Source organism: Choloepus didactylus, chromosome 21, assembly GCF_015220235.1.
Source record: "Choloepus didactylus isolate mChoDid1 chromosome 21, mChoDid1.pri, whole genome shotgun sequence".
Classification (NCBI taxonomy): domain Eukaryota; kingdom Metazoa; phylum Chordata; class Mammalia; order Pilosa; family Megalonychidae; genus Choloepus; species Choloepus didactylus.
The window spans coordinates 3,707,099-3,724,770 of NC_051327.1; the positions used below are offsets into that span (position 1 = coordinate 3,707,099).

At 50.0% G+C, this 17,672-nt stretch overlaps 1 protein-coding gene across 4 annotated transcripts in view; it reads right to left on the bottom strand.

Annotated features, from left to right (window-relative positions):
• Positions 1–540: 540 nt before the first annotated feature.
• The window catches only part of VWA3A (von Willebrand factor A domain containing 3A), a 50,757-nt gene continuing 33,625 nt past the window's right edge, over positions 541–17,672 (bottom strand). For 3 of the 4 annotated variants that reach the window (XM_037814997.1, XM_037814999.1, XM_037814998.1), the window contains exons 20-34: positions 17,071–17,266; positions 15,776–15,846; positions 13,902–14,048; positions 12,500–12,590; positions 11,715–11,822; positions 11,052–11,149; positions 10,052–10,189; positions 8,970–9,078; positions 5,971–6,115; positions 5,079–5,223; positions 4,504–4,655; positions 3,662–3,785; positions 2,121–2,218; positions 1,851–1,916; positions 541–1,070 (exon numbers count right to left, since the gene is read on the bottom strand). In XM_037814997.1, coding sequence (XP_037670925.1) covers positions 1,865–1,916; positions 2,121–2,218; positions 3,662–3,785; positions 4,504–4,655; positions 5,079–5,223; positions 5,971–6,115; positions 8,970–9,078; positions 10,052–10,189; positions 11,052–11,149; positions 11,715–11,822; positions 12,500–12,590; positions 13,902–14,048; positions 15,776–15,846; positions 17,071–17,266 — 1,674 coding nt within the window. In that variant the 3' untranslated portion in view covers positions 541–1,070; positions 1,851–1,864. The remainder of the gene's footprint in view (positions 1,071–1,850; positions 1,917–2,120; positions 2,219–3,661; positions 3,786–4,503; positions 4,656–5,078; positions 5,224–5,970; positions 6,116–8,969; positions 9,079–10,051; positions 10,190–11,051; positions 11,150–11,714; positions 11,823–12,499; positions 12,591–13,901; positions 14,049–15,775; positions 15,847–17,070; positions 17,267–17,672) is intronic. The other variant, XM_037815000.1, reaches the window with a different exon arrangement.

A 17,672-nucleotide genomic window follows, 5' to 3' on the forward strand; every position in this document is an offset into this window, starting at 1 on the left:
AATTTTTTCTTATTAATTTGAAGGAGGTTTTATATAGTCTGAATATGTCCTTTAATAAATATTTTTATCTCATCAAAATTTAAATACACACATCACTAACAGTTAATAAAAAGGCATTCTGTTTCAGTGGCTGAGAGATTACAAAAGGAGCCGAGAAGTCACTTTGGTGGGCACTCTTATGCACAATACAGATAACCCTTTTGGGGTTCTAATGAATTGGAATAGCTAGCAGTAAACACCTGAAACTATCAAACTACAACCCAGAACCCATGAATCTTGAAGACGATTGTATAAAAATGTAGCTTACGAGGGGTGATAATGTGATTGGGAAAGCCATATGGACCACACTCCCCTTTGTCCAGTGTATGGATGAATGAGTAGAAAAATGGGGGAAAAAGAAAAGAAAAGAAAAAGGCACCCAGTGTTCTTTTTCACTTTAATTTTTACTCTTATTATTTTTGTGCGTGTGGTAATGAAAATGTTCAACAATTAATTTTGGTGATGAATGTACAATTATATAATGGTACTGTGAACAACTGAATGTATGCTTTGTATGACTGCATGGTATGTGAATATATCTCAATAAAAATGAATTAAAAAAAAAGGCATTCTGATTCTGTTCATGAAATAAAAGTATTTTTCTTTTTTGTTTTAGAAAATGATCCCAGACAACATAATATATGACATATTTGGTTCATATGTACACAGTAGGGAATCCAGTCCGATTTGCACGTGCTCTAGCAGAGCATTTGCATTCACCCTGGATGAGGCTCCAGGGCAGCCTTCAGTTGGGTTTGATTGATAGGGGTGGGGAGCGGAGGTGAGGGCTCATTTGCTTCTCCTTCCTCCAGAGGGGCTGATGGTGACTCTGCAGCGGCCCCAGGGGACCAGGGCGATGGGCAGAACGAAGAGACCACCAAGGCAGAAGCAACCTCATCTGGTTGGTTTCCAGAGCTGGGCGCCCAAAACTAAGCTGGATGCTCACTGGTTACTGCGAGTCGGCCATGACGCAGGTTCTGGGGACCCAGAAATGGCTGGGACACCAGCCTCGTCCTAGGGGAGCCCACAGTCTAGGAGAAGAGTTCAACATGCAAAGTACAATTATGAAAATGTTCTTTTATCAATTGCAACCAATGTACCACACTAATGTTAGGTGTTAATAATAGGGCAGCATGTGGGAACTTCGTATTTTATGGCTGATTTTTCTGTAAACCTACAACTCCTCTAATAAAAAATTAAAACAAAAAAATTAAGACAAGTGGGCAAGGACTCATGACCTGGAAGAGGACTAAGTGCAAGAAGAGGAATCTTTGGACAGGATGCATGGGAGGAAGGCTGGCGGTGGTTCCCAGCTCTGCCCGGAGACTCCCAGCTCTTGATGGGTCCCGAGACATCTTCACAGATGACTTGATGTCATTTGAGCTGTGTCTCGAGGGATGAGCAGAAGTCACCATGCAAGAAGGAGGCTCTGGGCAGGGGGCTTGGTGCAGGGCTTCCCACTGAGTGACAGTCTTGTGGCTGTGGTGTAGAGTGTGTAGGGGGACAGGGCGGGAGAGTCAGAGCCCAGGGATGGCTTGGTACGCAAAGGACAAAACCTTTCCTTCCTCAGCTTCCAGCGAGCCTTGGTTTTGTGTTTCCTGTGGGTAATCCCTGGGTTACAGCTTTCAGAGTTGTCTGATCCTCATGGCCAAGATGGTTGCAGGGAGTGGTCCTTTGTAGAGCGGCCTTTCTGCTTAGAGGAATCACTGTCTCTGACCCCTCCCCATGGTAACTACTGTCCACAAGGCTGAGCATGTCACCAGGCACTTAGCAGGGACTCAACACCTGATCAGTGCCTCCCCTCCCCTCACCTGACAATGTTCCTCTAAAAAAGAGCGACCTCTGGTTCCGTGTTGTTTTTCTTCTGGAGTTGGGATCTGGAGGACAGGAAATGAAGGATGATGGTCTCCCTGATGCCCAGATTTCTGGGCCTGGCAGGGAGAAGCAGAGCTGGATGCCAGGGGCAAGTATGTCAGGACCAGGGCGGGCCCTGGCTTGCTGGGGCCGGGGGTCTGGGTGGGCTGGAGCTGGGGGTATGGTGGGCTGGAGCAGAGGTGGGAGGGGCTGCTCGTGGGGTGCACCTGAAGGACTTGGCCTGCTGCAGGAAGCTTCTGGCCTTGGTTACCTCCTGGGCCAGTCTCTTTAAATCATCACCTTCACATAGTGGCAAGACAGGATCCTTGAAAAGAGGAAATGAGTGAAGTTAAATCCATTAACTGACTGGATGGGACCTGAAAATCCAACATCTCAGGAGCAGAATTTTAGCAGTAATTAAACCCAGCCTCCCAGTGGGCCTCAGTTTACATGCCTCCAGTGATGGGGAGCTCACTGCCTCCCAGGGCAGTCATTCTGTAAATGGAACACTTTGAAGTAAGATGACTGATCATCAGTGTAGGGAGGGGGTGATGGCAAACCAAGATGGTCCCTGAACTTCACGATCATCAGCATCTCTGGTCTTTGTAGATCAGAAATGCTGTATGTTCTTTATCTCACTATTATTAGGTAAAAAATCTCTTCAGCCCTTTCTCCAGTTCTTCTAGGAAAATGGAGCTTCACAGCATGCTTTTTTCCTGTGTTAACTAGTGAAATTCCAGAGCCTCACCTTAAAAACACAAGTTCTCACAATTAACAAGAGAATCTAAGAAACAGATGACGTTATCCCTGATCTTTGGCCATAGCACCTGGGGAGATCCCGTTCTACATCCCAAACCATTCACAGAATTTAATTTGATAGGGTGTTAAACTGAGAATCTTCGCTGTGTCATCAAGTTTGGTTTTCTGGGTAATAAGGACAGCGGGTAAATATTCATTAATTTTAACAACACTTTCTGCTTTCATATTATTTGTAATATTTGTTCCTAAAATAGTTACTTGAACAAACAGCTCGTGTAAGGCAGCCAGGCTTCAAACCTTATACCAGGTTCTATGAAAGTAACTTTAACTTCCAAAAAGAAACCTGGAATTCTGATTGGTTGTCTTATGTGATAATCCTGTTGCCCTGGAAATATTACAATTCACAACACTGCATTCCTGAAAGGTATAAATATGTGCATAATTTCTCCGTCATATCAGAAGAGGATCATTAGTATTTTCCTCTTCTCCTATATGCATGGAGGAATCTATGACTTTACTGGATTTTTTCTTTAATAGATAATTTGAATATCTGTGTTTCAATGAATTTAGCTCAGGGAGACAGAAATAAACAGGAGGTAAGGCCTAGAGGTTAAGGGCGTGGGTGTCTGGTCTCTGGCTTTGCCATTTACTGTGACTTTCAGTGTCTCTCTGCGTCTCACTGAGCCTTGGTCTGTTCATCTGTTAAATGGGTATACTAATGGTTGGGGAATTAAAACAGGTCCTCTTGAGAAAGCAAAGTGCCTGCACAGAGTGGGCGCTAAATAAATGTAAGCTGTTTCTATTATTAAATAACACTTCCAAGCCCTGCTTCTTTCCCAAACTTTAGGACAGTTGGTCTAAAAGCACAGTAGCAGGGAAACAATCTTTTTAGCCAATACTTTGTCTTACAAGGGAAGCAGAGATATTTTTCATTAGAATGACAAAATGCACCTGCTGACATCTGACCGAGCCTGTCCAGTTCCGCAGACCTCACCGCTCCACAACCTACCCCTTCATCAATGAAGCCTTTGGTCAGGAGGCCGCGCATTTTGAAGAGCGTGTCCTCACCAACAGGGCAGTGATAGCGACCCCCGGTGAGCGAAGCCAGTTTTCTCAGGAATTCAACTGCTACCCTAGTGGGGTTGGAATAGAGGGCTGGAGGGAGGCCAACTGACCAGCCCCCTGCCAGCTCCCCAAGCAAGTGTCCCGGAAGCTTAAGCCATCAGCATCACCAAGAACGCGTTCTCTGACAGTTTATGGGCAGCGGTAGTAGCCTGGACTCCATCAGAGTGCGTGGCCAGACCTACTGTGTGTTCCCAAGTATGACCCTTATGGAGCTCATGGTTTAGAGAGAGGGGTCAATTGTTTTCCAAGTTACTAGAGTAATCACAGTTTCGCTCATAATATTAAATCTTTTGTGAAGGCACGGATTCTCTCTTACCTACAAATGTTCTCCTGTAGTGACCATCTATGAAAATAACCATAGCGATGCTACATTAATCTATCATGTTTTCCTTTCTAGCTTTTCTCCCCCTAAATGTTCAAAACTGTGTTCCCAAGAAAGATCATGGAGGAGAATAAAATACGACTGTACGAATCAATGCAAATCGGTTTCCACGCAGGAGAAAATTTGAAGAGCACGCCCTGCTGATGGCTGAGTCAGGTGAAGGGAGGTGTTTTCACTCTGAGCTGTAAGAGCTGCCAGGCCCCGAGGAAAAGAAGGCATCTCCTAATTTCTGACTCGCAGGATGTGGGCCCATGGAGATGGGAGTCTAACGTGAGGCCCGGGTTAGGTGAGGAGGCTCAGCCCCTCCTCCTCCAGCCAGCAGCCATAGGGAAGATGAAGCTCACCTGTCAGAGCAGTTAAAGGAGATGGTGTGCACCTTCACGTCTCTTTTCTCCTCGAACCTTTGGACTTCGCTTAGAACAAGGCTGCAGCTTGTGTCTGGCTTCCCGTCGGTCAGGAGGTACAATCCTTCCACACCGTGAAAACTGAAAGCTTTCTGAAAGAGCCGGGGCAGGTCGGCGGGCTCAGGGCAGGGGCTGACCACGGAGGGTGAAAACTGATTGCTATCCCCAAGAAAAAGGACTCTGATCTGATCCCCCTGACTTGTTCATTAACACCAACAGGCTCTCCTTTCAGCCTAAGACCGACTGAGGAAGCTGCTGAGGCTTGGTAGAAAGCACACGGCTCACTTCCTAGCTGGTTAATCCTGAGCGAGTCACTTAACCTCTCTGAGCCTCTGGATCTTCATCTGTAAAGTTGGAGCAATGAGAATCTCTTTCTCACTTGGTCGTTGGGAAACGAAACAAAATAACAGTTCGTAAATTCTAAAGCAGCAGCATGCAAACAGAAAATGACTTTCTTAATATCAGCAGAGGTGTTTTGCTGCTGCAGGGGAAGGGGGTTCGATGGTGGAACTTGCCAGTAAAGCTTGTAAGACTGAGGTGCTCCCCTGGGCTTCTAGATGGGTCACCCACTTCATAGCCTGGTGGCATGCTGCCTCGGTGGTCTCCACCAGGGCGTCCTGCCATGGATGTAGGCCCTCGGCAAAGCTGAGCAGGTTGAAACTGGGGAACGAGGAGGAGAAGGCAGGGGGCAGAGAGGGAGAGAAAGCCTGATTAGGACAGGCCAGTCTGCATGGAATTCTGGGGGAAGCAACCTCTGTGAGGACAGTTTGTGGCTATCACTGAAAACCCCTACGGAGCCCTGTGGCCCCTTGGAGAGAGGGGTGCGGCCACCTAAGAATGAGAAAGTTTGTCTGGAAGATCTAGGTGCAGCCGGAAGTAGATTTAAATCCCACTTGGATGGGCAGATTACTCAACCTCTCTAAGCCTTAGTTTCTGTATCTGTAAAATGGGGATAATAACAGCATCGTCTCATGCCGTCTTTGTGAGGCTTGAAGGAAATCATGCATGTGAAGTGTCTAGTATGCAGAAAGTGCTCAGTAAAATGTTTACTTTTACTAATAGTCAAGCAAGAATGAGCCCCAGCCTAGGACCTGAGTCTCTCTTCGTTTTTCTTTGTTGTTGTTGTTAAATCAAGTGCAGCTGAAATCCACATTTCAAAGCCACACAGCAGTTCCTTTATGCTGCTTGCAATGGTCTCTGGGCCTGAGATGTATTTCTAAAAACTGTGTTACTTCTGTGTCAGGAAACAACATTCTTTCCTGCTCAAACAGGCTATTCAGAAGAGCATTCCAGAATCCCCCAGACCCTCTGGAACTCTGAGGATGGGGTGTATTTGGCCAGGGAAGCCCTGGGAACTACCTCTTGGGTCTTCCTGGGCCCCCCTACCCCCCGCCCGCCCCCTCCTACCTCTCGCAGTGCTTCCGCAGCTGTTCCCAAATCAGCAGAATCAGCTCTGACTTCACCTGCTGCAGGTAGGGGCCCATGGACCCCGACGTGTCCAGCAGGATGCACACTTTCCTCTCCAAAATGGCACCAAACAGTCGGCGGCTCCCTGCTCCGAGGTGGAGGGGAACAGAGGCAGGAAAGGAGTGAGGGCCGGGGGTCTCTCCCCCTGGGTGGCTTTCCTCACTGTATCTATCAGATGTCCAGTCTTGCAACACTTGTTGGAGATGGCCTTTGTGGTGCTGTTGGAGGGGGCAACTGTCCAAGGCAAGCGGGTCAGTGAGTCTGGGTGTCAGAAGACCGAGATTTCTGCCTGCACTGATCTGGGCTTGGGTTTACTCATTTCCAAAATAACTGGTTGAACCAAAGAGTGTCCTGGTATTGTTTGGGGCTGGAAGAGCTGTTAAAGAGCACATGGTCAGTCAACTGGTCAACAGAAAATTAACTCCATTATTTGCCAGGCACTGTGCAAAGTAAAAGGCAAGCCAGAGAGGGACCCTGTGCTCATGGAGCTTACAGTTGGGCAAGGAAGACAGAAGTTAAACAAATGATGATTTTACCAAGGGCTAGGAAGGAAGAGGTGGTGTTATGGGAGCACGAAATGGAAGAATCAGAATTAGTTGGATATAGGCTGGGGAGCAGAGAAGCTACGACTGACAGGTGAGCAGCAATGATTTAGCCGAGGAACACAGTGGAGGTGGAGCCCATGCCAGATAGAGGGAACGGCCTGTGAAAGGCTCTACAGAGGGAGAGAAGAGTGTGGCATGCTTGAGGAATGGAGAGAAACCCAACGTGGGGAACAGAAAAAGGATTGGAAGGGAGTGACCCATGGGGAGAAGAGGGACATGAGATGAAGCTGGAGAGATTGTTAAGGGGTTTAGAATTTATCCCAAGTGGGAACCAAGGGCTGGTGACTTGCCCAGGATCAAACCCAGTCCTCCAGCCCAGGCTTTAGTCCGAACACCTTTAATCCTAGTCCTTCTGGCTCCACAAGGCCAAATGGAGACACATGGGAGAGCCAAATAAACAGACGATGGTGTGTCCAGTGTTATAAATGACGCCTCTGGGATCTCATTGGAGGCAGTTGAAAAACCTGAAAACAGACCTTCTGTGACCCAGAAAACCTGGTGGACTCAGCTGATTAGACCCACTGTCCAGGAGCCTCTTAGGACTCATCTGGGTGTGGCTTCTGGCAATGCTCACTTCGAAATGAGGACAGAGGGGAGCCATCCCGAAGCATGGGGGAGTTCCATAAGGACAGCCAGGCAGGCAGGCAGCCGAGGGCCCTCCAGCTACAAGTGGCCACTGACCTATCTTAGGAACCAGATAGAACAAACACACTGCAAGCCACCAAGCCCTGTCATTTTACCCCCCCCATTGTCCATCGCCAGCAGCACCCTTTCCCAGCTGTCCTACCCCTTCACCAAGGTTTCTACTAGGTGATCCTCCTTCCACTCCATCCCCTCTACAGTGTATTTTCCCCACAGCAACCAGAGGCATCACTGTAAATGCTGACCTCATCACTCCCTTCTTATTTAAAACCTTTTAATGGCTTCCCATTGCTTTTAGGATAAAGGACAAAGTCCTTGCTACAGCCTCATCTCTTTAGGATGGTTCCACCCTATCCTCTCCCTTATTCTCAGCCACACTGGCTTCTCTGCAGCCTTCCCTCGGCCACAGTGCCCCTACCCCTGCCTGTCTTCCCTCTCTTTGCCCAATTAACATCTCTTTATTCTTCAGCTCAAATATGACCTCCTCCGGGAAGCCTTCCTTGACCTTCCTTCGCAGGCCAACTGTCCCTCTAAGAGGGTATCTCTGCACCATGTCCCCCCCACACACACACTTGTCACAGTTGTGCTTTTACACTTGTTTGTGAGACTTGATGGTTGATATCTGTCTCCCCCTAACCAGATGCTCCACGGGTTTAGGGGCCACGTTGGGTTTGGCTTTCCACCATCTCCCAGCACCTAGCAGGAAAGCAACACTAACTGTTGAATAATGCATGGATCAATGGAGCATCCCCTGGGTAAGCTTTGAAGGGTGGGACAATATGATCTGGCAGGTTCCTGTGTATGAGGTGGGCGATTTGTACTGTCAAAGAAATAGCAAACCGTCTTCAAACTTCTGTAAATGTGAACTGGGAGAGGGACACACAGTCTCTTGATCCATCTCAGCCTCTGACCTGAAACTGCACCTGGAGGCCCCAGCCCCCGCCAGGGGCTTTGGGAAGCTGCCATCCCCTTCTGCCCATGTGTTGTTTATACCGCATTCTACTGCAGAGGATTGGACCTAATGAACTTGCACAGGACCCTGAGTGGCACAATGGGCCACCTGCAGGAACTCTCTAAAAGCTCCCTCCTTCCTTGTATTGCCTGTGCAGACCCCAAAGCCTAATTCTTGCCCGTCAGGTTCTTGCCGTCTGCTCATCCCCTTGGACTTTCTGCTTCACCCTATCTCTTAATTCCCAGTCCACCCTCCTCTGGGAGGTGAGCGTGGCTCTCCTCAGCCAGCCCTGGCCATTCGCCTCTCCTGGAGAGACTGTGGTGCTGTTTGAAAAGAAGAATGGAGGGCTTCCCCTGTGTCAGGAGCCCCTCACCGTCTCTACCTGCAGGGACCAGTTTGATAGATAGACCCAGTCACTACCAAATCAAGCTTCTTGAAGATAAGCCCCTCAGTGCCATCCAGGAAGGTGAGGTGGAGATGATGGCCTTGCAGAGCCCTTGATGGCCCAGGGTTCTCTGTGGTGCTCTTCAGCCGATATACCACCTGTCATCCAGCACCCAACAATCACCTGACCTCGGGACCCAGAAGGCGTGTTGTACCTGGATGGCCATTCAGACCTAATCCCCTGACCTGTCAGCTCCTGGGTATCTGGACTGGGAAGGACTGACTCTGGGCCCCTGGGGTTAACCTTCCACTTCCCCCCATGAGCTTCTGCCCCCTGGGACAGCAGGCAGACTCACCGGACAGCAGCCACTGCAGCCTCTGGACATAGTGCCTCATCACCTTCTCCAGGCTTGTGATGTATGCCTCAATTTCCCTGAGCGTCCAATGAATGTGTCTCAGCATTCCCTGGATGATGGCAAGTGGAGGCGAATTTCCCACAATTGTCTATTTCTTCACTGCCCCATCAACCACTATAACAGCTTACTCCATTTGTGCGTAATAATTTCTAAAACATCTCTTAAGCATACATTTTTTATTTCGGTTAAAAAGTTTAATTTTTCTTTTACTGTACCACTAGGATTTATGGTTCTAAGAAGGAGGGGAGGATTGGGACGATGGTTTTGTGGCAACCGCGGTCACTCTAATAAAAAGCATAGTCGCTCTAAATTTTCAAGTGGAAGGCTCTCAATGTCAGGTCATATCGTGTGGCGTGATGTCCTTCAATTTCAAACTTAAAGATTACCTTGGTTTTAGAGGGGGAAGCATGATAAAACTATCCTAAAATTCTTCTGGTGGATAAATGTAAATTGGGGGGTGCTTTTTAGCTTTGCAGTTTCCCCTACTGCTGATAATGTAGTATAAAAGGGTAAGGAGAGAAAATGGGGTCTTTTTTTCAGAAAGCATGGTTAGATTTTCATTTTGTCCTAAAATTACTTGTTCCAATGTTAAAGCAATGTAAAAAACATTACCCCCAAACTGAAAAATCAAGACGAGAACTTCACCCTCCCATACCTCCTCCACCATCCTAACAGAACCCTCACCTGTATTTGGGGTACAGAGTACTAGCGGGCGAATAGTTCGGCCACAGCCCTGTGCTGCCAGCAATTGTTCCTAGTCCTTACTCTAATGAGCCCTTTAGTCCCTGGTGTGCACCTCAGGTTGCTGTTGGAGGGTTGGCTTTGCCTCCAACAGGCTTCTCCTCCCTGAGGGCTGTCTCACTTTAGAGAAGTCGTGGGGGCATCTTAGAAGCAGGGATATAAATCACAGTGTCATGCATTCATACGGAGCTCTCCCCAGCGCACTACTCTGCCATGTGTGGCTGAGAAGAGGCAGGACTTTGGGTAGAAAGACAAAAACAAAAACAAAAATTATGACTTACGTTGACCTCCACGCTGGGGAAGACACTGCAATATTTGGCTGATGCTGACGTCTGTGCTGACTTTTGATGAGTGCAGTTGGGACCGAGGTGTCGGGAGATCTCCATCTTCAGCTTTTTTAGTCCATAATTGGCTATCCACTTTAAAATAAAAAATAAGTGTTAGGTAAGCCAGGCTGAACTGAATGATTGTTCGATTCATCTTTGTCGAAACCGCATATCTGAAATCTGTCTCACATGGTCGACCTGTGGGGTTTCCTAGGTGCTCACTGAGCATCCATTGCTTGCAGTTTCCTTCCCCAGCTCTGGGGAGAGATGTACAAGGAATTTGGAGAATTGGAAACAAAAGTTATTGAGCATCTACTACTCCCTAGTCTAGCAGACATTGTTGCTTCCTCAGCATCCATTTCAAACCCCTCCCCCTCACAAACACAACATTTGTGTGAAAAACCCTCATTGGTCTAATGTTCAGAGTGTCGACAAATCAGAGTCTTCTCAGTCTCCTTGCCAAAATGATGGATACAAGAATGGGTTGGCCCCAACCAATCAGAGCATAGCAACCAGCACCCCATAGCAACCAGCATGCTCAGACTGGTACTGAATGGATGGCTGTGGGAAGAAAGATGTTCTGTCTTCTAGATAGGAACAGGGAGGGATATTTCTATTGCTTGAACCCAAAACATCCGGCACCACGTAGTAATTTACACAAAATGCACTTCAATTAATCCTCACATCAATCCTATTAGATGGGTATGAATTTCTTCATTTTGCAAGGACATTGAGATTGAGAGGGGTTAAGTGACTTGCCCCAGGTCACCCATCTAGGAAGTGGCAGATACAGATTTTGAACCTACATCTATTTAGCCCTTATCCCATCTGCCGCATTAAGCAGTCACCTAAGCAGATGTGTCTTGGCTTTCAAGTATGCCCGCCCTCCCAGAAACAATGGTGGTGGGTGGAATTATTGCCGAGGGGCCGTGTACTGGTGCAAACAACGTAATACCTCTTGGCTTGAGCAAATTGTATCCTTTCTGGGCAACTCAACAGAAGGGCTAGACCTTCTTACACCCTTTCCCTGAGGGTATTTCTTGTACACAGAGCCTAGGAGAAACACAGGGAGGTTACCTTGTGCACCTCTCACCTCCCCACCCACCCACCGCTCCCTGTTCCATGTCAGTTTCCCGGTCAGTCAGGTCAGTTGTGAACTTCCTTAGGTGCAACGTGCTGAGAGGTAGAAAGGTAGGCTGTTAGGTGGGTGGGGGAAGGCTCTCGGGCTCTCCCTTCTCCACACATCAATGAATTGTTCCTGGGATCTGTATCACTTCACAAGATCGATCTGGCTGGCTAGGAGACTCATCCCCACCCTCGTCTTTATCAACCCCAGAGCTAAGGAAGCTGACCCTGTTGGAGGGAGCCAGAGGGCTGGTGCCCAAGGACCTTGGGAAGCGTTGTATTCAATACTGACTTTCCTCATTCTCTTGCCAGAGTCAAGTCTTTGCCTGTCCATTCCCCTGGACTGGGAGGCCTGAGCTGTGGACAGTGCTGCCCGTGTCCTGGGGTAGTTGTTGCCTGGGGATGGAGGAACCTCCTTCCCATCAGGCTTGCTGATCCCATAGGGCCAAGGGGCTGCCCAGCCCTTTGTGCAGGGGTCAGGCCTCCAACTTACCCACGTTATTCCCTATATCTGTATAAAACAGTGAGAGAGACGTCTCTGCTTCTTTTGACTTGGTCTTCCTCCTCCGCTGCTCTGTAGTCCATTCTTTCCCCGGCTGGGCTGGAACGAGAGGACATCAGGCTTGTTGGCTGGGGCAGCCTCATGGCTTCTCTGTCCAGCCTGGTCTAAGGGTGTCTCAGTTTCAGCTGTGCTCTGCCCGGAAGGTGGGGCTCCAAGGTGGCCTGAAAGCACCCCACACGCTGGCCTCACCCAGATCAGCAATAGCTAGAGCTACTATTTAACGAGTCCTGATACTTAACCAAGCAGGCTACTATGTGCTTTCCATATACTGTTCCATTTTCTCCCCAAAATCCCCAGTTTACAGATGAAGTAAGAGGGTCTCAGAGCTGGTAACAAGTGGAGCCAAGATTCCAGTTTAGTTCTGACTCCGGAACTAAACTCTGCCCCATTCTCCTAGATCTTTGGCGTTAGAAATACGATAGCCGGCCTTAGGTCCTCTGAGCTGAGTACTTGCATAAAGATACAGATACCCTGTTAAAACCAGCTGCCATGTTACCATTAGCCCTTAGGCACTAGTAGAGACCCCACTGGATAAGACTGTTGGACACATTAAATGGGCCGATTTTGGCAGAATGGTGGCACACGTTCAAGACTCGTGGTCATGGATCCTTCTAGTTGCTCTCATCATCAACACAGGGCTCCGCGCAGCACCGGGGCTGCCTCGGCCACACCTGTGCCGTCCCTCTGCCCCCCAGGCTGACCTCCGCGTGTCTCACCTGGTGGAACACTTGCTTTGCTGCTGAGCGGACGCCATTTCAGGGCTTTCAGTGGGGGACTCTTCTCTCTGTCAGGGTCCTCTTTAATGATCTATAAAACAGGCAGTCTTTCCCCTCAGTGGCCTGGCCTCTGTGGCCAGTGCCCTGTCGTTCCAGCCTCAATCTGTCAATTAGAAACTTTGCAGGGAGGGGCTTGGGGAAGGAGATGCCTCGGACACATTTGGCCATCTCCTGCAGAAGATTTGGAGGGGATTCTGGGCTTTGAGGTGAAAAGGTAAACCTGCATATGGTGTGTGGGTGGGTGCGCAGGGGGTGCTGGGACAGCTGGGGGATACGTCCCTGAAGTCTTCCAGAACTTTCTTCACCGGTTACCTGCCCTTCTTCCTACCCAACTGGGATTTCTGGGCCTCCAGCATGACAGGCAACCATTCACATAACATCTGTGCCCTCCTGGGCACTTCGGTTTTAACGGAGGATCTCCTTTATTACTGGGCACCAATGGAATGAGGCAGTAGTTAAACACAGTCACCCAGGGCCCTGGGCCAGGTGAGGAGACCTCTGGAGGAGCCGCTGTGAAAAAGCTTGGGGGCTGCCACCCAGGAAACCCCCGGCCCTGTTTCCGGAAGGCTCTGTCAGAGGCCTAAGCCTCCTGATGCTGAATCAGCTCAGGAACCACTGAGACCCAGGAGGCAGGCCCGGGGATTCTGGGTTTCACCACACAGACAGCTGCTTGGGAAGGCAGGAGAGGGTGGTGAGTCTGGGCTGGGTCCTGAAAACCTGTGGAGTTCTTCGAATGAGAGCAGTTCCTGTGTGCTCAGAATCCCCAGGGACTAAGCCACTCACTGTCTGGCATGGATTTCCTCAGTCAGGAAATCTGCTCTGCTCACCAGGGCCTGTTCATTAGTGAAATGCTGAGGGTCTCCCAGACTGCATTGCCCCTCTTGGGGTCTTCCCATAGCCACCCCTCTCGAGGCCCCTTCTGGTTGCTGAGGCTGTGTATGGGAGTAAGCCCCCAGCATGCACAGGCCCGCCCCAGCCCTTGCTCCCAGCAGGGAGCAAAAATAGCAAGAGCGGACAAGACACCCTGAGCGACCCTCCGGGATAAGCCCTCCTGCTACACCCACCCCCAGTGACCGCGAGGTGGCTGTCAACTCCCTGGCGTCCTTAGCACTGGGCTGGGGAACAAAGCTGGGGTAGCCAGGCCGGGCCAAAATGTGCTGGGGGTGGGGACAGAACAGGGAGACCCCCAGAGCTGAGGAGCAGGTACCCCAGGGGGGCCTCTTCCCCTGTTCCCCTGGAAGACCCTGCCCCCCACCCTCACAGGCCATTTGAGGATCAGGAAAGACCAGGAGACCGGGTGGAAACAAAAGCGTCTGTGTGTTTTCAGCGGGGAAAGTCAAACCATTCTGGCCACTGAGGCGGCCGTGGGCTTGGGAGGACAGAGTGTCTTGGGCTGGCTTCTTTGTGTCTTTGGCTTTTCTTTCATGGGGGCTGTGCTTTCCGGTTCTTTTCTCGACTGGTTCTTTAGGGAGGACACTAGTAAGGCACACTGCAATGAGATTGGGAGGGTTACCAGCACCGCCTGGCTGCCCAGTGCCTTTAAGCACCTGACAGACAGACAGACAGACAGAGAGACACACACACACACAGACACATGGCAGGGGCCTCCAGCATCCCCTGGACTCCCCTTTCGCCTCCTAAAGTGCCGCCTGGGGCCGAGGGCACTGTGGGCCCTGCCTATGAATAAGAATAACCATGTGTGTTTGTGTGTGTGTGTGTGTGTGTGTGTGTGTGTAGGGTCTGGGACCACCCAGGCCTCGGGCTAATTGAGGCCTGGTGCTCTCAAACCCTCATGCTCACTAGGCGAGCAGGGGCCATTTTCATCCCCATTTCACAGAGGATGAAACCCAAGCTCTGTGAGCTTGAGGGACTTGTCCAAGGCCACACAACTAGTGGGTTTGCACCATAAGGCTGTGTGCCCAGCGTCCATGGACGCCTATCAGCTTGCTCACCACCCCGGCCGACCCTGGGTGCTAGCAGAGCCGTGGTGGAATACTTGAGTCCTTCTGCCTACACATTTCCCAGTGGCCTGAAATGTCCTCTAGTAATTATTCTCATCCAAAGCACTAGAAAACATTATTAAAATGTAAATAAGCACCCTATGAGGAGCGGTTTAATCCGTTATCGCCCATCAGCGCCTTGTCAGTGAGTCTGACAAGGGCGTTTGAAAGTCCCAGAGAGGCACATCTAGGGGATCCCAAGTGGAGGAAAAAGAACACAGAGATCTGGGCCAGCCCCGTCCCCACTCCCTAGAGCTCACAACCTATTGGGAAGATGAATCATCCCTGCAGGTGGTGGAAATGAAAATGTGGGGCCAACTGGGACCAGGCAGGGGACGTGTTTCCGCAGCCTCGTGAATGTACCAAGTGCCACGGAATTGTGCACTTAAAAATGGTTGAAATGGTAAATTTTATGTTATGTGTAGTTGGCCACAATAAAAAAACAGAAACTTAGTATATTATTTAAAACAAACAAAAAATAAAACAAGTGGGAGGCAGGATGTGTCTCCTTCACAGGCTCCTCTCTTGCCTCAACTGAGGGCCTCGCCACTACAGGCTCTTTGTACCCCCTTCCCCCGCCCATGGCCCGAAATGCCCCGATCGCTATCTCAGCCCAGATCCTTTTCCCAACCTACAAATCCCCCTGCCTATGGGGCTCCTGCCCTGTCAGCTCACCAGCTCCACAACCTCACTCGGTCCTACTGCCTCGCTGCACGCACCCACCCCCAGCCACCCGTTTTCTCTGTCTTGGTCAATCCACCACCGTCTGCCCAGCCCCGCAGCGAGGAGCTGCTGTGGACTTCTTCTTCTGCCTCACCCCACACATTCAGTCGGCCCCGAGTTGGGTCAGTTCTCCTTCCTTCAATGTTCTCATGTGCATCGCCTCATCTCTAGTCCCTTCCCTCCTCTCTAATCTGGTTCCTGCCCGCCTGTCTCTCACCGTGTTCTGCTCACCTCCCCTTTCTGAGGAGGTGACATTTTTGTGAGACCTCAATAACAAAGAGTATCCATGTGGGGTGTGGGATGGGAACCACAGGCAGAGGAAGCAGCAGTCAAAGGCTCTGGCATGGGAATGGGTTCAGGGATGCACTTAGTGAGTCCGGGAAGCTCAAAGGGGGCTAGGAGCTACAGCACCCTGACCAAAACAGCGACTTAGAGGATCCACCAGTGTTCCCTTGGAGCCACGGGTGTCAGGGGATCCAGACACTGGACGTACCTTTTGGGAGTAGCTGACAGCCTTTTCGATCTCAGACACCACAGCACTGATGTCATCACTCTCGTAAATGCCTGGAAACAAAGCACCACGTCCTGGGGTGTGGGGAAGGCGCGTGGTCCACCAGGGTCCCCCACCTGCGTGGGCATGTGGGGGTGACCCGAGCCTGAGGGGAGAGTTGGTGCTCCATGGGCTGAGCTGGCCGTTGCCCATCCCACACCATCAGGTGGAGGCGATGGCAGGCACGGCGAGGTTACCAACAGTGGGGTTGGCCCTGGGACCCAGTGCCAGGGCTCCTGGCCAAGAGCTGTTACCACAAAGCCGGGGCTAAGGAGCATAGGTCCTGCTTCCTCATGAATGAAAAGCCCCACTTTGGGACTATTTAAAATAGCTAATGTCTGTAGTGAATACTGATGATTTATCTGAGAGGGAATAGAGTGTAATGTCTAAGAACACAGCCTCTGAAGCTAGCCTGTCTTGGTTTACCTCCTGGTTAAGATACTTAAGCTCTCATGTCTCAACTTTCCCATCTGTAAAATGGGATCAGAATAATACCCACTTCTTAGGACTTTTGTAAGGAATGAATCACAATCCATGTGACATGCTAAGAACCTGCCTGGCATATAATAGCTGTTATGTAAGGGGTTGCTATTACTAGAAATAATCGCCAATAACACCGACTTCAGTGTACATGTCCAGCACTTTTCATGGAAAGAAAGGGCCGCAGAAAGTGTCCCAGAGTTCTAGCCCAGCTTCTGCCACTAACCATGTGCCCGTAGGTGGGTCATGTCCCCAGGAGCCATTTCTTCATCTAGAAATCAGGGAGGCTGGAATGCATGAGTGTGTCCCAATCCTCAGCCACTTCCACACCACTGTCCTGATTTTTGTCTTATCTGTGCACCACCTAAGCCATTATTGACCTATACATTTTTAATCAATTCAATTTTTATTTAAAAGTATACTTAAAAAAGAAAATTTATGTCATCCTGACAATGGGAAGCCAATGCTTTCCTAAGAAACGTTAAAACGAGCCTGTAACTCTCAGGTGCAAACGGGTTGCTCGATGTCCACCTACAACTATCTCATGGACCACCTATTGTGAACATGCCACCCTCTGGGAAACACTGAGCCCCATCCAGCACTGACTTCCTAAAATATTTTAAAGTGGTTTTACAATTTTTAAGGTGATTTTCAAATACTGCTTTTATGGACTCCATCTATGGCATCAGGGAGCTACACTGGTCCCACGACAGCTGTCTAGAAGGAAAGAGGTGGAAGAGCCAGCGACGCTCACGCACCTGTGTCTCCAAACCAGTGGAAGCGGCCGCGGGCAGCCCTGGCGGCCTCCCTGTAGGCGGCGGCTGTGTCGGCCCGGCTGGCGTAGCAGGCAGGGGGTGTGGCATCCATCTCTGGCTCGCCCACGTAGAAGAGGCACACGTGGAGCTGGAGGTCGCAGCCCGCACAGGCCTCGGCCAGATAGGCGCTGATCAGGGACTGCGAGGGAGAGAGGGCAGGAGGGGCCCAGAGCTGAGAGTTCTGGGAGCTGCTCTGGGAGAGCTCTGGGCTCTCGGGTCAGTTCTGCCTAATTATCTTTCTAGAAGGCTCACTGTGTGTTCAGTCTAGGACTTGGCACTGAGGATGGAGATGAGTGAGCATGGGTCACAATTTCAGCAACTTAACAGGGCATGGCCCTGGGAGCTGGACTCCAGGGCCTGGGTACCCCAAATGTGTTTGGGGATCAGCAGCCTCGACATCACCTGGAAAGTTATTAGCCCCGCCCCAGACCTACTGAACCAGAATCTGCATTTTAACAAGATCCCCAGGTGGGATTCGCCTGCATAGGAAAGTTTGAGAAGCGTTGGTTTAGAAAATCACGCTGGAGACACGACCTGGGGGCAGC